Consider the following 26328-nt stretch of genomic DNA (forward strand, 5'->3'; position numbering starts at 1 on the left):
GAATACGTTACTGGACGCTCCGGGAGGGTTACTAAGCAACGTCCACAGGACCTCATTAATATTCATAACGTAAGCCCTCGCTTTAGTATCAGGATTCGTCGGTTCTCCTGCGGGCTGAGGGAAAGGTATGTTGAGCAGCCGTGGACGCTACCAACGTCAGCTGCAGAGGGGTGGTCTTTCGCACACGCTTGGTTAAATGTAAACACCTCGACCGCACAAAGATTGCACAGCCGCTGCGTTGCTTTTAAAAACTGAGGGAAAGAGACGCCGCGTAACGGACGCGTTTCCGGCCGATTCCTTTTGTGTTCGTCACCCCTCCTACACACGGTTGGGAAATTCCCTCCACATGTATAGTGATTTGTGAGTGTTGGGGAGCCCGATGGGGTTGAGTCCGCAGTTCGGGATTATGTGCTAGACTGACGAGCGCAGTAGAGGAATCAAAGCAAGAGTTACATGGAAGAAGGTGTGTTTGGGAATACTTTGGGAATACGCGGAATTATCGCCACCAAAAAGGTGAGTTTTGTTGTTTTAACTTTATTGTTTCATCTGAATGGCGGTCAGGATTTACAGAGGGGTTAGTCTCCTTGCATTTCCCAAATAACTTATTCTACGTGGCAGCGCTGGCCCGCAGAATCACGCACACATGCACACGCGCGCGCACACACCAGACTCGATGGAGCTCGACCAAAACACAGCGGTGTGTTTGCACTCTGCCTTGTTAATTTACCATGGTGACGAGAGTTTCCACCAAGAAGCCAGTTACTACAGTTAATTTTACTATAGTAAAACTGTGGTAACTTGGCATTAGCCACCACTTTCTGAGATGTTTCACAACAAAGTGACACGATTCTGAAAGCTTCTTACATTGTTTCACTATGGTACGTTAGTTTATACTGATGTATTTTGAGGGATGGTAAGGGATTTCTAATGCTCAAATTCACGTTTTCGGTCATGCATCTACTTTTAGACCATAATATGGCATCCACTGGCTATTTTTGGAGTAATGTGTTGGTACTTGGGTTGGTTTATAGCACCCAGTCAGCTCAATGCGGTAATGTGGAGTTTGTCCAAGTTAAGGTCTGCTGTAATGAGAACCATTGGCTGTGTCTCAAAACCTGATGTGCTGCCCACCTAGACTGCATTTTGCAGCATTATAAACATTCTTAATATTGACATATTGGCTATTGATACTGAATTTTGTGAGAACATTTAATGTTTAAGAAGCCTGCCATGACAATTATGTAAATTTGGGATTTCAAATATTAAACATGAAGTTTTTGTGATTGGTGTACATTAGTAGGGGTCTTTTTTTTATTTTGATATATTTTATTTATTGTATTTTCCAACAGTGTGTTAAAAATAAATAGAAGGGTTACTACTATGTTGTGAAACAATCACTTTAATCACTTAATTGTTACATTTTTACATGTATAACATAGGGACCCCGAACAGTCAGGAAGAGATCTCAGTCTCAACAGAACATGCAGGTTAATTGCGTCACGACATGAATCGGAAAAGTTCATTCTTATTTTCCCTCCCTCTCTCTCGGATTCAGGAATGTTCACAATTTCCTCTTTGCGGTCAGGGCGGGTTTAATATTAGCCCAGTGCAACTCTACACCAACCGGTGTTTAAGGGTCTCAAGTTTATCCTCTCTTGTGTCACAGTGATTTTCTATAAGCACTCAAAATCTGTAATGTGTTTAACACATTGATGGGTTTGTAGGGTTGAAGTGTAGGCCTCGGAAATGGTTTATGCCATCATTCTGTTTACCACCAGGGGGACCGTTTCCATTGGCCCCTTGACAATAACTTGTTGAGCGATTTAAATTTAAATTTTGAGTCCTTGATCAATTGTATATTTGATGTAGAATTTAGTTTTGCTTCTTTACCTCAAATCTAGATCACTCGTAGTTCAATCAAGTTATGTTCATATAATTTTGTCATTTGAATCTCAAAGTCTTTGTGATTTTATCCAGAGTAGGATTCCTTCCTGCCAGCCAAACGTGTCAAATCAACAACGTCATTTAAGATTCGTCAATGTGTTTACTTGGATGCAGGTTTGTCTGAGTCGATCTGTAGTCACATCCTGTGTGTGTTTTCATGTCGTGCCCTGAAGAATAATGAGGGCAGTTTTGTCCGGCATAATGTTAAATTTGCTTTGTGTGTTTGTTTGTGTTGGTTTGGTGACAGGAAGCATTTTCTGCTCTCCTTTGTTTTCTTTCTTTCTTTTCTTTTTTTTTTTTTAACCTCAGGATGTTTTCTTTGCTGAGCTGCCCTTCATTTGTGCGTGTATATGTGTGCGAGTGTTTGTGGGTGTGTTCGTGAAGTCTTATTTGCCTGAAGGCAGCTAGAATAGATGTTCAAAAAAAGATTTCTCCCAAGAGAGTTAAGATTCCTCTGCCATCTCTGGTGTAACTTGTCTGTTTGTGCAAAATGCTGTGTGATTAAGTGATTCTGGAGAAAATGGCTCATCTGATTACGCTGACTTGGAAATGTCCCTAAAAATACTTTGTTACCATGAAATCAAAATGGTCAATTCCTATTTTGTATGGAATATTTGTAATAAATGACCATTAACAAATCTAACAAATTGTAATTTTGAACAAAACAACCCCTCCCAGTGCTCGAAATTAAATTTTACTTGATAGCCCTGGTGCTTCGAAGTTCAAAAAGTGAGGAGCACCAACAAAAATTTAGGAGCACGTACCAGAACTACTTTTTATATAATATAATATAATATAATATAATATAATATAATATAATATAATATACAGATTAATTTTATTTAAAACAACACCACATTATTTTAGAGGAATGGAAAGAGTGCACTGACCATGATCTTTCATGGCTGACTGACAAGCAAATGGGCCAATTTCGATACTGGTTGCTGTTTTTTTTTTTCTTTATTTCTTTGTTAAAGCAAATTTATTTGTTGTTTATTTGCTCTATAACAGGTCTTAAACAAAAAATATCTGTAGCCATTTGAAAGCGGTACTACTGCATTTTAATTATGATCCTAACAAAGATGCTACACATATGTAGCATGAGCAGTTGTTTTTTATTTAAATTATATTTAATTATAGGATTTAGAATAGTCTGACATTAGATTTATGAAATTATGCTACATAAGACACACCTGCATAAAACAAAAATAGCAGACGGACTGAACGAAAATGGAACAGCAGAAATATAGCGTTTATTGGTTCATATAAAATCATATAAATACCTTTACCTATATATACTACTTTATACGGAGATAAGAGGAAAAGAAAATGCCATCGAAACTTTTCTGAAGACAATTTGTTCCCTTCAGAGATAGGCTACATTCATATAAACCCTCACCAATTCAATATTTATTTTTCTCATATAAACCCCCACCAATTCAATTTTTATATTTTTCATCTTATATTTCGTGCATCGTGAGCAGTGCCTGGTATAGTATTTTCTCTGCTGGCTCGTCTCTGTTCTCCCCTTTGCATCAGTCTTCAGCACCTTCTTCCCTGGCCTGTTAATGTCCTGTTTAGAGACTTATAAGTAATATTTTCTCACAAATTACATTTTGGGAAATTATTGCTATGCAGTTTGTGTGCAAGTCCGGAACAGACATTGGGCATATAAAACTAAAAACCAATTACCGATCGTGTGTTTTGAGCAAAAACCGTCCATTTCCAATTTATAGCCGTCAACCAGTTCACCTCTAGAAAACAGGTTGCACCAATTATTTGCATTTGCACTAATGCTTCCAAATATTTTGAGGTCGCACAGACTCAATTTCAGGAGCATATGTCGCAATTTCAAGCCTTGACCCCTCCTCAGTTGCAGTGACATCTCTTCTCTTCTCTGATGAAGGTGATTACTGCCGCGAGGGCGGGACAATCTGTCAATCACATGATATCGCTCCAAAAGCAATCTAAACCAAAATAATGAGTATTTAAGATATAAATTAAGCATTCCAGTGTGTGTATAAAGCAGTGACACCAGCAAACATTGCATGATGTTTTTCTGAGTTTTAAACCTTAGAAGCTTGGCTTTACAGTAAATATAAGGAATATGACCATCAATTAACAAGCGCTTTTAAAGGTGCCCTAGGATCAAAAATTGAATTTACCTTGGCATAGTTGAATAACAAGAGTTCAGTACATGGAAAAGACATACGTTGAGTTTCAAATTCCATTGTTTCCTCCTTCTCATATAAATCTCATTTGTTTAAAAGACATCTTAAGAACAGGCGAATCTCAACATAACACCGACTGTTACGTAACAGTCGGGATCATTAATATGTATGACCCCAATATTTGCATATGCCAGCCCATGTTCAAGGCATCAGACAAGCCAGTATTAACGTCTGGATGTGCACAGCTGAATCATCAGACTAGGTAAGCAAGCAAGGACAATAGCGAAAAATGGCAGATGGAGCAATAATAACTGACATGATCCATGATATCATGATATTTTTAGTGATATTTGTAAATTGTCTATCTAAATGTTTCGTTAGCATGTTGCTAATGTACTGTTAAATGTGGTTAAAGTTACCATCATTTATTACTGTATTCACGGAGACAAGAGCCGTCGCTATTTTCATTTCTAAACACTTGCAGTCTGTATAATTCATAAACACAACTTCAATCTTTATAAATCTCTCCAACAGTGTAGCGTTAGCCGTTAGCCACAGAGCATATAGCCTCAAACTCATTCAAAATTAAATGTAAACATCCAAATAAATACTTTACTCACAGGAATCCATGCATGCAGCATGAATGACGAACATCTTGTAAAGATCCATTTGAGGGTTATATTAGCTGTGTGAACTTTGTTTATACACTGTATAACTGCACTTATAGTTGAGAGCTCAGGGGGGGCAGGGAGCGAGAGATTTAAAGGGGCCGCAGCCTGAATCGGTGCATAGTTAATGATTCCCCAAAATAGGCAGTTAAAAAAATTAATAAAAAAAAATCTATGGGGTATTTTGAGCTGAAACTTCACAGACACGTTCAGGGGACACCTTAGACTTATATTACATCTTTTGAAAAGACGTTCTACGGCACATTTAAATTTGCTGACATATTAGAAATGCTCTATTTTCATAGCATGAAAAATAACTGCTTTACTTGAAAATGTGATCTGTAAAATCATAGTACATGACAGATAGACTTGTCATATATTGTTAAAAGGGCCCAACTAGAAGAATACAAGCACGTTTGTATCATTTATAGACCAAACTATACCAAGTATTTGAATGAAAAGCAGTATACATTTGATGCTTTTGTGCCACATTTTGTAACTTCGAAACAAAGATTTTTTTAACAATATTTAAAAAAGAAAAACAAACCAAAAACTGTATATGAATATAAAAAGGTCAAGGTAAGATAAGATGTTATATCATGCTTTTTTCCCCCCTTTTTTAATTTTTACATTTAGACTTGTGTATGGCACATAGTAGCCTTGGGACTGAGAAAACATACTGGGGGTGCAGGGTTTACCTCTTAAGAAAAGTGTGGACTATTTTTATATTGTGCTCAAAGTAATAAACTACTAAAAACAAACAATGTACATAATTTCTCTAAATAATTTTTCAAATTATAATCATTGTTTATTTTGAAATAATAAACTGTTTAGTTTAATGGTCTGGTTTAGTTAAACGGTCGAGTCATCTGTATGAAAGATGAAAATAATTGTATTTGCCGCATTTTCGTTTTCTGCAGTGTTTTCCGCATCTATTTTGTTGCTTGCTGTGTTTCTGCTACTGTTGTTAAACGTTTTTTTTGTTTTGTTTACTTCTAAACTGACTGGTTAAAATTTAGTCGACCAAGCCTCATCGACTGACTTTTAGCCAACTATTAGGGGGCAGCCCTAATAAATGATAGCATATTATTAATTTAAATTCAAAATGGCTAAATTTGATTTTTTAAAAAGTAGTTTGCATCACTGGATATTACTATCGATCACAGTTGAACATTTCTATCATAAAACAGTTATCAAATATTAAATGTTTAGCTACTTGTATCTTGCCATGCACTTTTCACCATTAAAACTAAAGTCTTGTGTGGAAAATCGTGTTCATCTTCTGTGAACAATTTGCCATTTCTAATTATCGGGGGGACTTGTCCACCTCAATGTCTATGGCGGTTACGGCCCTGAACATTAAGGGGTGCAGCCAGGTTGAATCTGGATAGGCCACCTGCTCTTGAGAAAGACATTAAAATCCAGCTATTGCTTGTGCTTTTGACGTCTCATCAGTGTGACCATTTTTTTCCTTAAGTTAATATTTTTTTGTAAAAGAGGTTGTCAACATAGATCTTCCCTGTGCACCTGCGCGAGCATGACTTTATGATCTCGCTCTTCATGAACATGCTATGTGATTGAAGAAACTGTATCTCCCACGTGACCTCAGTGACCTGACATGTTTTATTTATTTATTTTTAATATCTCTTTACATTTTAAAGAAAGCTTGCACTTTGATTGGCTGTCTCAGTTGCAGTATAGTGGTTAAGATGGATTAGTTTCTCGGCTCGCTTGGATAGGTTAAGCTGACATGGCTATTGTTTGTAGGTTTGTTGTTATTGCGTGTGCAGCGTCCTAGTCCTTTTAATGTGGTGTGCGTGTAGTTCTTTGTGTTGCCTACTTCTCCGACAGCTGTGTTAAAGTCATCCTTGTGTGTTAGTATGTCAGAGTTTGTTGTTTAACATCCCTGTTGAATGGATGGAGGTCAGCATTAGTCTCGGTGTAAAGTCATCTAACTTATTATTAATGAGATTGAATGGAATTTCTATTTGTTGAAAAGTGTTTACAAAATAACAGTGAAGAAAGAGGCTGTATAAATAATGTACATGTTTAATGGTAAAATAAATACAATACTTTGGGTTCAGTGTCTTGCTTAAAGGTACTGTTTTTTGGTGCCTAATCAGATTTAGCTAGAAGCCTTTGTGTTTGTCTGGATACATCATTAAACATCCTTTATTTTTTTTAAGTCAAAGCAATCTGATGAACCATATACTCAGAATCTCTTTACCACACAGCGCTGCATGTGTGTGGAATGGATGGCTTAAAAACCACCTGAAACCATAAAGCATTTTATAGTCATGTGTATATGATATTCTATTTCAATCTTTTAATAGGTAATTTATTATTGAGATGGCAAATATGAATTACTCCAGTCTTGACTTTCCCATGATCCATCAGAAATCATTCTAATATGCTGATTTAGTGCTCAAGAAATATTACTTACTATTATCAATGTTGAAAATAGTTGTGCTGCTTAATATTTTTGTGGAAACTGAGATGCATTTTGTTAGGATTATTATTTGATGAATAGAAAGTACAAAACAACAACATTTATGTAAAATAGAAATATTTTGTAACATTATGACTGTCACTTTTGATCAATTTAATACATCCTTGCTGAATAAAAGTAGTATTAATTTCTTAAAAGCCCTTTTGAATATACAGGACAGGTATAGATTGAGATGTTTATGGGGACTAAACATGTCTTTTATTTTGTCTTTTAAAGTTTTGATTAAAAAGCATCTTAATGCTCAGACAAAAAAAAAAAATAAAATAAAATAAAACCTCTTTCAGTAATTATTCTGACAGTTGTGGTTTAAAATGGTTTAACCTGAAATTGGGTCATATTGAAAGTCATCTGTGTGTTACTCCATCCACAGTTGATCTACAAAGATCATACAGTTACATTTTACTACTGGTTATATATTATATATTATAAATGCATCACATCACATAACATCTTTGTACAGTTAGTTACAAAACACAGTAAAATTAAAAAAATATTCTATATCTGGTTCATATCACTTTCATTTTTATTTGCCCTAGATTTCATTTAGAAGAGGATTACAGCTGGAGTATTTCAAAAAACATTGCCTGATGTTTTCTTCTAAAAAAAAATTCCCACCAATATAATTAGTAGGACCTATTAGTAATAACAGTTAAGCTGTATCATAGCTGGCAGAAAACAAGTGGACTGTGATTTTTAAACCCTCCCTTGCCAGAGGCTTTCTGTATCTGTTGTGTTACGTTAAAGTAGAACATATCTGCTTTCTTTAATGATTTTTATACAGTGGATTTAATAGCAGGTGTTCAGATGAGTTCAGATAATCTGATACCAAACTACTTCTCTTTGGTTGTGTCTTCTACTGCGGCATGAAGAAACAGTTCAGTGCATGTGAAAAGGGGAATGTGTCGGAGATTAGAGTAACTGTGGACCAACAGTGTCTGAGCAGGTCTGGACATGCGGATTCCACCTATCAGTGGCATTTCCTTACCTCTCATTCTTTCATGCTTGCTTTGTTTTTTGCTAGTTCTTTCTTAGTAAATTTTCCTCCACATTGCTAGAAGGGTTTTCTGTCTACACTGGTTCTAGATGTTTCCTTTCTGAGAGCTAAAAGCGCAGCGGATGATGTAAGAATGTTTGTAAAAGCTAAACCCCAGCACTTCAGCAGTCGTCTTTTAAGATAAGGTAAGATTTGATCCCTTAAGGCAAAACGAGCTGTTACAGCAGGATGACACCGAAGACAGGCGGAACATAGACCTTAATACTGTAGCAAATTATAACAGTCCGTGACTGGAACCTTTTATACATAAGTGGGTTTTATTTGTCTCAAAAATAATCCAGGAAGTTTCTCCATCCTTTCAGCAAAGAAATGCCACACATGACGTCAGGCGTAACGTCACACATCCTGACAAATGTGGAATCATGCAATCCTCTCTTCCATTCTGTTTTCATCCTGCTCAGCAGTGCCAGATTAAAATGGCCTCAAAATGTTACTTTAATCAGTCACGTCATATATTATATGATTTTAGGGCCATTATTGAGCCCCTTTGGGCTGTTTGCCTGCTTGGCTTTAACTATTAGTGTAGGCAATGTTTCTAGAAACCTGTAAAAGTCAATCCCTTATGAACTCCTAACCATAATATGAAACGCCAAAATCCACGTCATCTGATGTATGCATCTGAACATTACACATCTGTAGTAAGTGCAGCGGAGTGTGTGTGTGTGTGTGTGTGTGTGTGTGAGAGAGAGAGAGAGAATCAAAGGCCTCTATTGTTGGAATGAGAAGCAGATGTTGGGTGGAATTCTCCTGACTGCTGCACATTTTCCTTTTCTCTCTGTCTCTCTCTCATGCAAAGTCTTCTCACTACTCCATTTTGCATTTTGCCTGATGTTTTTTTTCAAAATGTACTTGCTTAAATGATGTATTTTATTATTACAATAGAAAAAGCTTCAATAAAGACCAGCGAAGAGGGCTGATAAAATGTCATAGCAGTGTATGCAGTTCTACAAACTACAAAGAATATCACTTAGGGGAGCAGTATGGTAGCATACATGAGGAAAAAACAATGTTGTTGAAGAAAATTATTTAAATCCATGTTTGAAGTAATGAGGTTAATTTATTTAGCTATAAAACTGAAACCAGGCCAAACTGACTTCTATTAAAGGGGACCTATAATGCCTCTTTTACAAGATGTAATATAAGTCTATGGTGTCCTCAGAACATGTCTGTGAAGTTTCAGCTCAAAATACCCCACAGATCATTTATTATAGCTTGTGACCTACAATGGCAAGAAAAAGTATATGAACCACTTGCAGAATCTGTGAAAATGTGAATAATTTTAATAAAATAAGAGAGATCATACAAAATGCATGTTATTTTTTATTTAGTATACTGTCCTGAGTAAGATATTTTACATAAAAGATGTTTACATATAATCCATAAGACAAAAAAATAGCTGAATTTATTAAAATGGCCCCATTCATAAGTATGTGAACCATTGATTCTTAATACTGTGTGTGGTTCAGTGATGCGCGGGTCAATGTATAAACAACCCGCACCCGACCGACGTTTTCAACTAACCCGCCCGCAACTCGGACCGCAAAAAAAAAAGGAAAATATTGTACCCGACCCGCTTCCTGACCCGCATTTTTTTTAAAAGTAGTAAATGCTCATTGTAGCGTCATTGGGCCATAGACGTAAGAACTAGGGGTGCGGGGGGGGGTGTGGCCGCCCCCCTCCCATACGCCCCCCATCAGCCTTCCTGGCCAATAATATCCATTAATCCAGCCTGTGAAGGAGAGAAATGTTTCAGGACCTGACGTGGTGCGCTCAGAGGTGCAGCGGCGAGAGCAGGCAGTTCTTGAGGCGGCCCATCATTTTCCATTTCAGCTGTCTAGATGCATATTATTGATGAATGCGATGTTTATGTGTCGACCCTGCTTGAAGAATTAATCAGCAGGTCAACTGAGAGAAAGCCCACTTTTGGAAAAGTGTGAAAGCCCTTAGGAGCGCAAACTGTTCTTTTTCTGAATGTTGTATGATATAGCCTAGTGTTATGTAATAAGGCTTGATTTATTCATTTATTTTGTTTCGTTTTCTTAACAATTAAGATGCTGCATGTGTTTATCCAGTCTAATCAAAGTGTGTGTCTCTCCCCCGACTTTCCCAACAAAAATCCTGCCCCTTCTCAGAAAATACATAAAACTGACATTACTGAGCTATATGCGTTTAAAAGTAGCCTATTAAAATGGTACAATGGCATTGCTCAGTTCAACGTGTTGGGAAATCGGGCATTTTGTCCCGCGTCAGCATTTATTCAAAAGTTAATAACGCTCAACATTCAAAAGGTAAATAAGGATTTCCCACTTGTATTAGTAGGCTTAGGCTATTTCGCCACGTGAATGCCCAATTGAAGCTCTCACAAGCACAAAATGCAGGGATAGAATATGTTAATAAAGTATTTATTAACGCATTTTAGACGAACAAAAACAGGTAGGCTAAGCCAGAGACTGAGGCTACAATATCCATAAATAAATGTTCACAAATACCCATGAAAGTAAAACTGAAACCTTTAGTAAGTAAAACTGAAAATTACAAAGGTTTAATTGGCATCTTTATTTCAAACGACCCGACCCACGACCCGAATATCATTAAAAATATTTTTGGATGACTCGTAACCGCGGGTGACCGCAGGCACCCGCTCATTTTGGATCAACCCGCGCATCACTGGTGTGGTTACCTGATGATCCACGACTGTTTTTTTGTTTTGTGATGGTTGTTCATGAGTCCCCAGAAAATTCCTCCAGGTCCTGCAGATTCTTCAGTTTTCAAGCATTTTTGCATATTTGAACCCTTTCCAGCAGTGACTGAATGATTTTGAGATCCGTCTTTTCACAATGAGGACGTTTGAGGGACTCGACTATTTAAAAAGGTTCAAACATTCACTGATGCTCCAGAAGGAAACACGATGCATTAAGAGCCGGGGGGTGAAAACTTTTTAATTCAAATATCAAGGTAAATTGTACTTATTTTTTTTCCGGGAAACATGCAAGTATCTTCTGTTGCTTCCGAAGGGCAGTACTAAATGAAAAACAATGATATTTAAACAAAATAAGAAAAATTGTGACATCTTCATCCTGTTCAAAAGTTTTCATCCCCCGGCTCTTAATGCATCGTGTTTCCTTCTGAAGCATCAGTGAATGTTTGAACCTTTTTTAACAGTTGTGTTTGAGTCCCTAAATTGTCCTCAGCGTGAAAAGATGGATCTCAAAATCATTCAGTCACTGCTGTAAAGGGTTCAAATATGCAAAAATGCTTGAAAACTGAAGAATCTGCAGGACCTGGAGGAATTTTCTGAAGAACAGAGCTCAGTTTAACTGCTCAGGACAAACAAGAGACTCATGAAGAACCATCACAAAACATAAAAACAGTTGTGGATCATCCAGGTAACCACACACAGTATTGAGATTCAATGGTTCACAAACTTATGAATGGGGTTATTTTAATAAATTCAGCTATTGTTTTGTATTGTGAACTAAATGTAAACATCTTTTATGTAAAATATTTTACTCAGGACAGTACTAAATAAAAAATAACATGCATTTTGTATGATCTCTCTTATTTTATTAAAATGATTTACATTTTCACAGATTCTGCAAGTGGTTCACATACTTTTTCTTGCAACTGTATTTGGGTGTGAACAAAAACACACTATTTTTGTGTGTGTCCCTTTTAAATGCAATTTGAGCTGCTGCTCCTGACCCGCTTTCCAAAAGAGGGTGGAGCTTTAATAGCTTGCGCTTTGGTTGCTCATCAACAACAAAGCTGGAGAATCTCACGCCGCCAAAATGATGATTGTCAGTAACGGTGTTCAGCCTTAAATTGTTCAAACCGGAGTCAGACACTGATGGAGAGACTGAGGAAGAAGTTACAACTTTTAGGATTCATCTGGATGTTTCTGAATGAATTTATGTAGTTGCTGTGGAGTTGATTCAACTCATCGACTAGCGTGTGCCGTCATGTTAATCTTTTGTGCAAATCCAGCATTGAATTGACCCTCATTTGTTGCGTGTTCCCGGGGGCAGGGTTTATGTAAATTTTGGGGTTCGTGATGTCACCAACCCGGGAAGAAACTCGTTGTAGTCCCTACCAGCCGTTTGTTGTAGTCCTTAAACAGAGAATTCTTTAAAAGAAAATATCTCCTTTTGCATTGAACTTTGAGCGTCGTAACTTTGCAGATGTTGTTTATGCTCAAACAGCAACATTACGTACTAACTAAAGTTTAAAAAAGTGAAATCATAATCAAGGACCCCTTTAAGTTGATTATTTTTTATTTCTATTTTTGGCCTATTATAGATAGAGTAAGGTTTAAGGCAATCCATTCTTGATATTTTAAGCATACATTCAAACATACAACTTCAACTTGAGCATATTAAGTATATTTCTGCAAATGTTAGTTTATATTCTCTGAGGAAATATGTTAGGTTGAAAACAACGTGTAATATTCTTTTAAATTTGATATTAGCATATTTGTAGTAATTTGAGATGGAATTCGTATATCCATGATAAGAGGTCAAAGACTTAAATCATGGTAATATTTCACTCAATCCCTCTCTTTGTTAGTTCAGCAGTTTCTGTAGGCCTGTGTTCATATCACAGATACTGATAGAGGCAGAGAGAGTGAGATATCAGTCTGTTAGTGTTTCATGTCTGTGCAGGCAGGTATTATATCCCAAATATATCTAAAATCACTGAGAGAGTTGTTGAATCAAAGTTCATTAAAGTTGAATCAAAGTTCTTGCAATATTGTGATTGTGAAGCTTCCTGCCAGTATGTGTGCATGAGGTATGTTTTCTAGTTGTATTCCTGTTGAAATCTTTTATTTTTGTCTTTCTATCTTTTTCAGAGTCGGGCGGTGGAGCTGCTGTGTGTTTGTGTGGTGTGATTGTGTGTTGATACAGGAGAAACTGTTGGTTTCAAACAGTTGTGAGGTTCGGTTTCTCTGGTCACAGGGTCCGATCGTGTGTGTGTTCTTATGTGTGTGTGTCTGAGTTATCTGATCCCATTGTGACTGGGAGGTGCTCAGGGGTGGAGCTCCACTGAGGGGCACAAATCTACAAGCTGCAGCCTCTCAAACATGAACAAACTGACTTTCCACAATAACAAGACAATGCAGGACCGCCGGTGTGTGTGTGTGTTCCTCCCGAATGATGAAACGCTCAACGTAATAGTCAGTGTGAGTACAACTTCATGCACTCAATGACACACCAGTGGTGATTGCTTTAAGACTGCACTGAAAGCACAGCTTCCCCTATGATTTCATAAATAATGTGGCAATTACAATTATCTTTATCTTTTTGCATCATATACAAAGATTGTTTTTGATAGACAACAGGCTCTACACGTCATTTTGGTTCCCGCTCGGATGTTGCGGATTACTGTAGGTTTAAAGGATGATCACAATTAAATATTGTAAAAAATACAGCTCTATTTTTGTTGAGTAATTTCATGGTTCAGTAGAGTTTGAGAAGCAGCTTTTTAGAGTAACATTACAGACACCAATGTAATATATAAAAAAAATCCATTTAAAAGTGAAACATGCACACTATATCATTTCTCACTCTCTGTAATACAGATGGTCTCTCTTTCTTTCTCTGTTCTTCTCTCTCAGGTTAAGACGGTGTGTCAGGAGTTGTTGGTGCAGGTCTGTGATCTGCTCAGGTTGAAGGACTGTCACCTGTTTGGCCTCAGTGTTATTCAGAGTAAGACACACACACACACGCGCACACACACACACACACGTACATCTATCTTTGTGTGGACATTCATTGAAACAATACAATCTCTAGCTCCTTACCCTAACCCTGCCAATCACAACAAAGTGTCTAACCCGAACCATTACCCTAAACCGGAGGTCGGCAACCCGCGGCTCTAGAGCCGCGTACGGCTCTTTAGCGCTCCTCTAGTGGCTCCCTGGAGCTTTTTCAAAAATGTATGAAAATGGAAAAATATTTTTTGTTTTCATATGGTTTCTGTAGGAGGACAAACATGACACATTCTTAACGTTTTCCAATGCTGTAAAAATGTGTATAATATTACATTTCAACATTTCTGTCAACGAAGATTTGCGTCATAGCCTGCGACACACGTTTCAGCGCGGCGCGAGGGTATGCATCGACGTCACTTTCCCGCCGGAAGCGCGCTCCCTCAGCTGGACTGAGTGGCAAAAGAACCTGCTGCGTGAATGGTTAATAGGGGAAACTGAGAAAACACGAGTAAAACAAACGATTACACTAAAGGTTGGACTCGAAAGTGTTTCTTACAACTTGTCAAATAAACCTAATCCATGGATATTGACATACAGCCAGGAGTCGTGTTTCCTGACATTTATATGTGCCTGATTTCGACGCCGGGGAAATACATAAAGCAAATCTGCCTGTGAATATTTTATATAACTACAATATAGGTAGGTTTAAATCCGCGTAATCACTTATATCAATGTTATATCGTCATATTGTCCAGCCCTAAAATATATATAGTTTTATAGTATAGTTTTTGTCAGTGTTTATTTTAAAACACACAATTATGCAGAATATAAGATGGAAAAAATTTAATTGATGATTTGTCAACATAATATATAACAATACAATATATATGGAATGATTTTACCTCAAAATCCAACAATTTGACACAAAATGATAAATGCAAATCCATGTTTCTCTGCATGGAGTCCAGCTGTTTCTGTGAATTGCACCGATCCATTTGCTTTTTTCTGTAGCTTTCAGCAGTTTTTAAATATATACCTCGGGAATACCTCATTATGTATTTGTAGCCTACTTAGTCATTTTGATAGTAGGCTAATATAGCTAATATACACTTACAGCCTGTGTTGCCTTCATATAAGGGTTAGCCTATATAAGGCTTTTAATTTTTTTGCGGCTCCAGACAGATTTGTTTTTTGGCTCTTTGAACATTTTGGGTTGCCGACCCCTGCCCTAAACCTACCCTTATACATCTGTGGTGTCTTTATTCTCATGATAAAATCGAATAATATATATATATTTTTTTGTCCATTTATTCCTTTTAATCATTTAATTATGAAATTATAGGGATAATATATGGTCTGCTTTGTGTAGGGGTCTTAATCACCCTGTCGGGGTTTATTTTGCTGTAATTATCGGATGCTGTTTGTAATTTTTCCACATTATTCATTACATACATACACAAACATTAAAGACCTAAATGCATGTGCATTTCAGTGTATTTTAAGTGTGCATTTTCTCCTAGACAATGAACACATATACATGGAACTGGGACAGAAACTGTCGAAATATTGTCCAAAAGAGTGGAAACGGGAAGCCAGCAAGGTATCATGCACACACAGTTTGATTTTCTTGGGGAAAAAAAGTTAATGTTGCACACTTTGACAGAATTCTCACCAACTGCAGGGAATTGACCAGTTTGGACCTCCGATGATTGTTCACTTCAGGGCACAGTATTATGTTGAAAATGGCAGACTTATCAGGTGAGACATCTACATATCTACACTACTGGTCAAATGTTTGGGGTCAGTAAGATTTTTTTTAATTCTCTTACTCACCAAGGATGCATTGAGTTGATCAAAAGTGACAGTAAAGACATTGTTACAAAAATTCTATTTCAAATAAATTCTTTTGAACTTTCTAATCATCAAAGAATTCTGGAAAACAAATATTATAGTTTCCACAAAAATATTAAGCAGCACAACTGTTTTCAACATTGATAATAATAAGAAATTTTTCTTGAGCACCAAATCATCATATTAGAATGATTTCTGAAGGATCATGTGACACTGAAGACTGGAGTAATGTTGCTGAAAATTCAGCTTTGACATTACAGGAATAAATTGCATTTTGTAATGTATTACAATTCAAAACAAATTACAATTATTTTAAATTGTAATAATTTTTCACAATATTGCTGTTTTTACTGTGTTTTTGAAAAAAACAAAACAAATTCAGCCTTGGTGAGCATAAGAGACCTCTTTCAAAAACAAAAATCGTACTGACCCCAAACTTTTGAACTTTTGAAACTTTAGTGTATACATACAAAATGTCTACAGAAAAATTATACGTTTATAAAAAATGATAAACCATAATAATGTTTTATATGTGTCTGTCTGTTTTAGTGATCGCATGGCTCGGTATTATTACTATTGGCATTTGCGGAAGCAGTTACTGCAGTCTCAGTGCATCCAGAGAGAAGAGGCTTATTTCCTTCTGGCTGCATTTGCGTTGCAGGCTGACCTGGGAAACTTCAAACGGAACAAACACTTTGGTGCCTATTTCCAACCGGAAGCTTATTTTCCCTCCTGGGTAAGTCTGCACCCCATTAAACTGCTTCCTGATGAATCGTTATGCTGATCAAGCTTGTTAAATGTGTGTATTCTCCGACTGCCCTGTGTGTGGTTTATGAGCTGCACTGTGTTGTTCTTGAATATTTCAGCAACATTGAACAGAGCTTTTTGAAAAAAAAAAAGACATTTTATTCATCAGTGTATGTAGAGAATTGAGGTTAAAAATAGTCAAAAGCTTTTAGAAAGAATCTTGAGTGCATTAGCTTCAGGCTTTGCTGAGCTGTGCTATCATCTGGATACACATGGTGTGAGACGCTCCTTCACTGCAGGATGGTGCAGTCAGAGACAGACTGTGCTGTAGAACTGGCAGATTACAGAGACTGCTGACAGCACTGTGATGAGGATTTTTGTGTTTTTAGAAAAGTTCAGGGACATCACTGTAGCCAAGGCTGACAACCACGATTATATCTGTCTTATTTTTCCCCTGTTTTAGTTGTCTGAGTAAAAAAATCAGCAGTGGTATCTGTTTACATCCCATACGGCAATTTTTTAAAAAAATATATTTAAAAATGTAAAAAACAAATGGCAAAAAAAAGAAAAAAAAATTATATATATATTACAGTGGCATGAAAAAGTATGTGAAACACTTGCAGAATCTGTGAAAATGTGAATAATTTTAATAAAATAAGTGAGATCATACAAAATGCATGTTATTTTTTATTTAGTACTGTCCTGAGTAAAATATTTTACATAAAAGATGTTTGCGTTTAGTTCACGAGACAAAACAATAGCTGAATTTATTAAAATAACCCCATTCATAAGTATGTGAACCATTGATTCTCAATACTGTGTGTGGTTACCTGGATGATCTACAACTGTTTGTTTGTTTTGTGATGGTTCTTCATGAGTCCCTTGTTTGTCCTGAGCAGTTAAACTGAGCTCTGTTCTTCAGAGCTAAACTGAGCTCTGTTCTGTTAATTTTAATAAATAATCAGCAAAGAACAATGCTCCAAAAAATGACTATTGCAATATATTTAAAAAATGTAAATAATGTCATTTACATTTATTGCCATTATTTAAATACTGTCAAATGTAAATAATGTCATTGCAATATTGTCATTTAAATTATTATAAATCTAGTTTTGATTTCTAGTAGTCTTCCATCTACATTTGAATTTAGCCTAAATGTAGGCAACTCTAAGGCCGTGTGTCCATGAAAGCGTTTTTTTTCCAGCTGCTAGCGTACTTTTTCAATTGTTTTCAATGGGAATGCCGCGTTTTTTAAACGGCAGGAGCGTAACGAGGCACTGAGCGTCTTTTTCACGCTCAAGTGCTGAGAGTTTGGCGTTTTTTACCAGTCACCTCGAGTTGAAGAATGTTCAACTTTGAGTAAAACGCTGCACTCATCACTGTCACTTTTTAGCCAGCCGTCCAATCAGAGTGGAGGAGGGGCGGGACAAATACAACACCGACCAACTGTCACAACATTCTTGCTGTACAATGACATTAACAAGCAGAGAACGGAACAAAAGGGATGAGAAATTAATTAAAGAAAATATTGCTGTTCTCCCAACATACATAGCAAGTAATTCCACATTGTGTGAACATTTTTTTTTTTGTCTGAAACAAACTACCTGCAAAATCAGTTATAAGTAACAGTGGATAAGATAAGATTGGAAATGCATTTTCTTGCCCCTGAAATACATTTTGAAAAAAAAAAAAAAAAAAAAAAAAAAATATATATATATATATATATATATATATATATATATATATATATATATATATATATATATATACACATACAGGATGCTATATTATTAATGTGTATATATACCACATAGAAGAAGGCTAACTTTCTTTGTTAACTGCATCTGTAACAATTTATTTTTTATTAGGCATCTAGGTTTCTTGATTGTTAGAAAGTCATAGCATGTTTAGTGGACTATTTAAATGTCTTTATTATTATGGGATTTATGTCAGAGTCAGACTATAATTCAGTTTGATTTACAAAATAAATAAATAAATAAAAATGTTCCTAATGAAGTTACTGAACAACTGGCAAGTAACTATTTTTTTTAAATAATTGTATTTTTAATATTATGGAAATTAAAATCTTAAAAAGTCATGGAAAACTAATGGGAATTGTATAGTTAATATACTTTTTTAGTTTAATATAAAGTTTAATATATCATTATCAGATCAAAAATATTTTGCTTTAAATGTCCTATTGAGTGTAATCTCTAAAAAATTATATTCAAAAATCTGAATGGAGTTATCAAGCATATACCAGAAAGTCATGCGAAAATGTGCGCTTTATTATTTTGGTTCTATCTTTTCTAGGTAATTGCTAAGAGAGGATGTGACTATATTCTTCGTCATATTCCAAACATGCACAAAGAGCAGTTTGCTCTTACGGCATCAGAGGCCCAGCTGAAGTACATAAAGGAAGCAGCACTCTTGGATGACGTGACTGTTCATTATTACCGCCTTTACAAGGTCAGAGAAGAGCTATTTACAGTGTGAGTGAGTGTGCACGCAGACTGATTTTGGACATAATGAAAAATTTTCTTTCTGTCAGGATAAGAAAGAGTTGGAAGCCTCTTTAACTCTGGGACTGACCTTACGTGGGATTCAGATTTTTCAGGTATGCTGTTTGAACACTTACTGAGTGAGGTTATACAGCAAATTGCAAAAAAAGTCTCTTTTAGATAATAAAATATTGAGCATTTCTATGTTATGATGGTTCATTTTTATTTATTTTTTTATTTTTTAATTTTATTTTTTTTTATAGAATGTGGGGACTGTCAGGCAACTCTTGTATGATTTTCCTTGGACCAACGTGGGAAAACTGGTGTTTGTGGTCAGTATTACAGTACTTTATTGGTATGATTTAAAAGTGAAGTGTATAATTCTGTGCCATTAGGGTCACTGTTTACATTTTTCAGATGAATCAACCTTTGACCTGTTTCCTTTCCACAGGGGAAGAGGTTTGAGATTCTTCCTGATGGTTTGCCTTCAGCCAGGAAGCTCATCTACTACACAGGCTGTCCTCTGCGCTCACGACACCTCCTGCAGCTGCTCAGCAACAGCCACAGATTGTATATGAACCTGCAGCCTGTGCTAAAACAGGTTCGGCGACTAGAGGAAAATGAAGGTATCTTACAAATTTGCACAATACAATTGCGGTAACAGGAACATTTCCAAAGTTAATAATTAAAATGTACATGAAATATGTGATATACAGACAGATAAGGTCAATCTTTAAATCAAGCAAGGTGATAAAAGGATGAAATAACCATCTTTTATTGGAATATACATTTAAAAAAAAGGATTTTTCTAAGTTCTAAATAAAAATAAAAAAGTTTTACTAGAAAATACTTTGTCTTTCTACTTCAAAATTTCACATTTAATTCAGTGTGTTACTTACTGTTTTTTTTGTTATTATATGTGAGATTTACTAGCAATTATACACCATTTTTGTTCAGTATACAACTGATTCCTGACACAATTAAAACTATTAAAGACATTTCTGTTAATTTAAATAAAGCTGGAAAAAAAAATACATATATAATTTTAGTTGAAAAACTTAAACTAAATGTAAATTAGAATTGATGCATTGGAAGCACTGTTAAAGCACTAAAATTATTAACTGGAAATAAATAAAATTTAAAAACTAAAACTGAAATAAATATTAATTAAACCTAAATAGCAATATTTATATAAAAAAAAGAAAAAAAAAGACAAAAGCACATAACGAAATTGCTAAAAATTAAATTGAAATTAACATGAAAACTAAAAATATAAAAATAAAAGCTAATTCAAAATTAATTAAACTAATATAAAAACTAAAATAACACTGCAAGTAAAGGGTTAGTTCACCCAGAAATGAAATTTCTGTCATTAATTACTCACCCTCATGTCGTTCCAAACCCATAAGACCTTTGTTCATCTTCAGAACACAAATGAAGATATTTTTGATGAAATCCGATGGCTCAGTGAGGCCTCCAGTGATGGCAAGATAATTTAGTCTTTCAAACGCCAAGAAAGCCACTAAAGGCATATTTAAATCAGTTCATGTGACTACAGTGGTTCAACCTTAATGTTATGAAGTGACAAGAATAGTTTTTGTGCGCCAAAAAAACTAAATAACGACTTTATTCAACAATATCTAATGATGGGCGATTTCAAAACACTGCTTCATGAAGCTTCGAAGCTTTACGAATCTTTTGTTTTGAATCAGTGGTTCGAAGCGTGTATCAAACTGCCAAAGCCACGTGATTTCAGTAAACGAGGCTTTGTTACATCATAAGTGTTTCGAAATTTCAGTGGTTCACGTGACTTTGGCAGTTTGATACACGCTCCGACCCACTGATTCGAAACAAAAGATTCGTTATTCTTTATTTTGTTTTTTTGGCGCACAAAAAGCATTCTTGTCACTTCATAACATTAAGGTGATGAATGTCATGAACTGTTTTAAATATGTTTTTAGTAACTTTCTGGGCGTTAATTTGTTAATAAGTTAATTTGCTCTCAAAGCAAGGCCTCACTGAGCCATCAGATTTTATCAAAAACATCTTAATTTGTGTTCCGAAGATGAACGAAGTTCTTACGGGTGTGGAACGACATGAGGGTGAGTGATTAATGTAAAAAATTTCATTTTTGGGTGAACTAACCCTTTAACTTACTTTACACACGTGACACATGAATATCAACGGAAAGTCATTCTCAGCTTTTTTTATAGCAGCATATTATCGTTTTGTTTTGCAAAGGTGTATATGGTTAACATTATTAAACTGTGTGTTCTCAGAAAAGAAGCAGTACAGGGAGTCGTATATCAGTGATGCTCTGGAGGCGGACATGGATAATTTGGAGCAGCGTTCACGTGCCAGCGGCAGCAGTGCTGGCAGCACGTCACGACCCAACCCCTTTTCACGACACTCCACCACGAGCCATGGCAGCTCCCGCACATCCGGCGTTGACACAGACAGTTTCCGGATCCCTACAAACACACCCCACCGACCGCTGAGAACACACTCGTCTTCCAACACCAGTCATGCCAGCACACACACGTCTGGCATCGAGAGCAGCAGCAAGGAGCACTGCCTGGATGAAGACGGTAGGAGACACGCAGTTAAATGTGACACTTTCCTTCCAGCCAGCTAATTGCAACTCAGAGACTCATTACATTAGTAATAACAGTATCAATAATAAATGCTGTATGATTAAATGGCTGCATTGATCAAATCTCATTGGTACTAATGTAAGAGTCTGTGTCTATGTTTGTGTTTTTCTTTAGAGATTGAGATGCTGGTTGATGATCCAAAAACTTGTGAAGATCTTCATGATTTAGAACTCAACCATGAACTGTGTATCCACATTACAGAAGACATGCTGTCAGCACAGAACAACGGATGCTCTGGTATGCATATACGTTATGTTACGTTAAAAGTTTGGGCACAGAAAGATAAATATTAATCAAAAAATGTATCCATTTCCTCAAAAATATTAAGCAGCTCATCTGTTTTGACATTCCTTCTTATCAAATCAGCATATTAGAATGATTTCTGAAGGATCATGTGACACTGAAGACTGGAGTAATGATGGTGAAAATTCAGCATTGCATCACAGGAATAAATTCCATTTTAAAACATGTTAAAATAGAAAAGTTATTTTAAATTGTAATAATATCTCACAATATTTCTGTTTTTTTTTTTTGGATCAAATAAATGTGAGTGTGTATATATTAGTGCTGTCAAACAATTAATCGCATCCAAAAAGTAAAAGTTTGTGTTTACATAATATATGTATGTGTGTGTGCTGTGTATATTTATGTATATATAAATACACACACATGCATGTATATATTTAACACAAAATTATTTATATATTTTGGAAACGTTACTATTTTTTATGTTTTTGAATGAAGTCTCTTATGCTCATTAAGGCTGCATTTATTTCTTAATAAATATAGAAAAAACAGTAATATTGTGAAATATTATTGCAATTTAAAATTACGGTTTTCTATTTTAATATACTTTAAAATATAATTTATTTCTGTGATGCAAAGCTGAATTTTCAGCATCATTACTCCAGTCTTCAGTGTCACATGATTTGATACTCAGTTATTATCAATGCTGAAAACAGTTGTTGCTTAATGTTTTTTTGGAACCTGTGATACTTTTTTCAGGATTCATTGATTAAAAAAAGAACAGCATTTATTCAAAATATAAATCTTTTATAACAATATAAATCTTTACTATCACTTTTTTATCAATTTAACACATCCGTGCTGAATAAAAGTATTAATTTCTTTCAAAAAAAAGAAAGAAGAAAAATGACTGACCCCAAACTTTTGAATGGTAGTGTATATTGTTACAAAAGATTTCTATTTTAAATAAATGCTGATATTTTTTAACTTTTTATTCATCAAAGAATCCTGAAAAAGTATCACAGGTTGGTCACAGATCATGTGACACCGAAGACTGGAGTAATGATGCTGACAATTCAGCTTTGCATCACAGAAATAAATTATATTTTAGAGTATATTAAAATAGAAAACCATAAAGTTTTATTATTATTTAAATTGTAATAATATTTCACAATATTATTTTATCTGTATTTATTATGAAATAAATGCAGCCTTAATGAGCATAAGAGACTTCGTTCAAAAACATTAAAAATAGTAATGTTTCCAAACTCGTAGTGTATATATATGTATATATGTATACACACACATGTATATGCAAATATTTCTAAAATATATACATGTATGTGTGTATTTATATATGCATAATAAATATACAGTACATACACATGCAAACACAAACTTTTATTTTGGATGATTAATAGTGATTAATAGTTTGAGAGCACTAGAATATATGTGTATATACCCTGCAAATGATCGCAATGCAAAACAATGTGATGGTCCTTAAAGACTTGATTATTCTATGTGCTAAAGTTGTTGTTTTGTTTTTTTGAGGGGTGAAATGTGAGCTGGACGCGTTTTCGTGAGATTTACCCATAGTGCCAAGAATAGAGAATACAGAACGCTCCTTTTAATTTGTGGGTTCAGGTGTTTTGACCGTACTACTTGCTGACAGTTGTGTAAATCAAGCTGTGTCATCTCTGGAGGCAGACATTAGCTGCAGATTGAGTCGACCTTTCAGTGCCACCTTTCCAAGTCAGTTTGTCAGTCAAATTCTTGCTGTCCTAGAGCTGCCCAGGGTGAATGAAGGACATGGCGGTATTGAACAGAGTTCTGTAGGAAATTTTGAAATGATGAATTCCCAAAAGCCATGGCCATTTCTATAGTGCATATAAACATTTGTATTTATCCTCTGCTCTAAAGTATTTTGTAAATTGGCTAGTAATGACTCTTTTTGGGTACTTTTATAAAAGTTTTTGATTAAAAAATGATTAAAAATTCCTTGTCCAGTAACAATGGATGGCTGGAAAAAATGTGGTTGTGTCATGAAAAAAATTAGTCAAAAAGTGTGAGTATCCAAATTCAAGCAGTGTTTACTTAATTGAAAAAATCTTGAAGGCTGTGGTGTTTTTATTCACTGTTAAATTTGGTACTGTGCACCCTAGTCTGACTGCAGTAACCTTCAAATGATGGAATGAGAGAGAATGATTATAATGTATGTGTATGTTGATTATAATGATGTATCTGTGTTTGTGCTTTTCAGGGTTAGTGGTGAAGGAAGTCAGTTCTTCCACATCCAGCTCATCAGAGACCATAGTGAGAATGAGAGGCCAGAGCATCGAATGTCTCCCTCAGGTGCACTTATACACACACTAACACACACATTTACACACAACGCGTAACAGCTGTTACACTGAATGACACTGTCTCAACCACTGAAGTTAAACCGAGGACGTCAACTCTGCATTTTGAGCTGTATCATTCTTCTGTTGAGTAATCCTGTAATCTCTTTTAACAGCGCTGGTAACCCCACTTCTTCTTAACAGTATTTGTTTAGGGCAGCCTTACCCTACACCCAACAGCATTGTCGTTTCTCATCTGTGAATTCATGTGAGTGTACAGCTAACCGCTCTCTGAGATTTTAGGGTTAGTTGAGAGTTAGTGTAGTCGGTGATTTCTGTGTTTTAATGTGGCTTGTTGGTTTCCTACATGCTGAGGTGGGTTTTGTTGTCTTTTTTTAATTAGACGGCGATGGGCAGGAAGGGCCAGAGCTCCACAGACCGCCACAGCCAATCACTTGATGACGTTCGTCTGTTCCAGAGGAACTGTCAGGAGTGGGCGGAGCTGTGCCAGGACACTGCACATAGCTATACGTTCGGCTGTGAGCCAGAGCTCGGGGACACGGCCGGCTGTGGGTACCAGGGACTTGCAGATCAGTGTGCCGGGATGCGGAACAACCAGCATGCGTTTCCCATCAAGAGAACCAGCAAGTATTTCTCTCTGGATCTGGATAGAGAAGATCTGACCACAGACCACATGACCACTGAAGCAGAGCCAGAGTTTGTGGTGTAACGCAGAGAGTATTGAAAAGAGCCCCAGAACAAATTAAGAATTACAGGATGTTATTATTAAAGGGATAGTAAACGGAAAAAACTGAAATTATGGGATTAGTTACTTACTCTCACTTCGTTATAAATCTGATGGTTTTTCTTCTGTGGAACACAAAAGAAGAAATGCTGATGACTGCTGGTTGCATTTTTCTATGCTATTATGATGAAGCACCATCAAAGTATCATAAAAGTATTAGTCAGGGTAGTGCTATTTCTTTGATTTTTGAAAGAAATTAAAACTAGGCTGTGTTCAATAGATTGTACTCCTTGTTTAAAGGATTAGTTCACTTTCAAATGAAAATTACCCCCAGCTTTACTCACCCTCAAGCCATCCTAGGTGTATATGACTTTCTTCTTTCTGATGAACACAATCTGAGATATATTAATAAATATCCTGACGCATCCGAGCTTTGTAATGGCAGTAAGTGGGATCAACGAGTATGAGCTGAAGAAAGTATCAAACAAAACAAAACGATATTTAACAAGTTATGAAGTAAAATATGTAGTTTCCGCCAGACTGCCTTCTGTATTCAAACGGATCTGGCATCGTGTCATTTAAGCTTTTTCCGTAAGTTGAATAGGGAAGGTGTAGGACGTAGCGTAAGCTTTTTGAACTGTGAGAGTTTTACACTTTCTTCGTAAGCTGAATACATAAGGCAGTCTGGCAGAAGCTAGATATTTTACTTCATAACTTGTTAAATATGGATTTTTTTTTTACACAAACGCATCGCTTCGCTTCAGAAAGCTCAGATGCGTCAGGATATTTATTTATATATCTCCAATTGTGTTCATTAGAAAGAAGAAAGTCATATACACTTAGGATGGCTTGAGGGTGAGTAAAGCTTGGGGTAATTTTCATTTTAAGTGAACTAATCCTTTAACACCATCCAAAAACACTTAGTACACAAAGTCCATAAAATCTGAGTTTGACATGTGATCTAGGACAGTGTAGTCTCTTATAGCCTCATTTTCATTGTTAAATGTATAGTCCATCCAAAAAGTGATAATTCTGCCATCATTTACTCACCCTCATGTTGTTACAAACCTGTATGCATTTCTTTCTTCTGTTGAACACAAAAGAAGATATTTTGAAACAGTTTCAGTTCTCATTAACCATTGTATTTTTTGTCCATACATTGGAAGTCAGTGGAAGCCGAAACTGTTTAATT

At 35.8% G+C, this 26328-nt stretch overlaps 1 protein-coding gene across 3 annotated transcripts; it reads left to right on the top strand.

Annotated features, from left to right (window-relative positions):
• The first annotated feature begins 132 nt into the window (after positions 1–132).
• Positions 133–25510, top strand: frmd6 (FERM domain containing 6). Of its 3 annotated transcripts, none has more exons than XR_007186878.1 (15): positions 133–513; positions 13193–13522; positions 13958–14048; positions 15574–15653; positions 15735–15811; positions 16454–16640; positions 18965–19120; positions 19203–19268; positions 19416–19484; positions 19604–19778; positions 21432–21740; positions 21921–22043; positions 24313–24404; positions 24568–24659; positions 24795–24865. XR_007186878.1 is itself a non-coding variant. In XM_048205697.1 (15 exons), the coding sequence occupies exons 2-15, from the start codon at positions 13424–13426 to the stop codon at positions 24848–24850; spliced, it is 1644 nt and encodes a 547-aa protein (XP_048061654.1). In that variant the 5' UTR covers positions 133–513; positions 13193–13423; the 3' UTR covers positions 24851–24998. The 3 variants fall into 3 exon arrangements, 2 of the variants coding, with proteins under 2 accessions (XP_048061654.1, XP_048061653.1); XM_048205697.1 differs by having other exon boundaries at positions 24596–24659; positions 24795–24998; XM_048205696.1 differs by lacking the exon at positions 24568–24659 and having other exon boundaries at positions 24795–25510.
• Positions 25511–26328: the final 818 nt, after the last annotated feature.

Source organism: Megalobrama amblycephala, linkage group LG10 (assembly GCF_018812025.1).
Source record: "Megalobrama amblycephala isolate DHTTF-2021 linkage group LG10, ASM1881202v1, whole genome shotgun sequence".
Lineage (NCBI taxonomy): Eukaryota > Metazoa > Chordata > Actinopteri > Cypriniformes > Xenocyprididae > Megalobrama > Megalobrama amblycephala.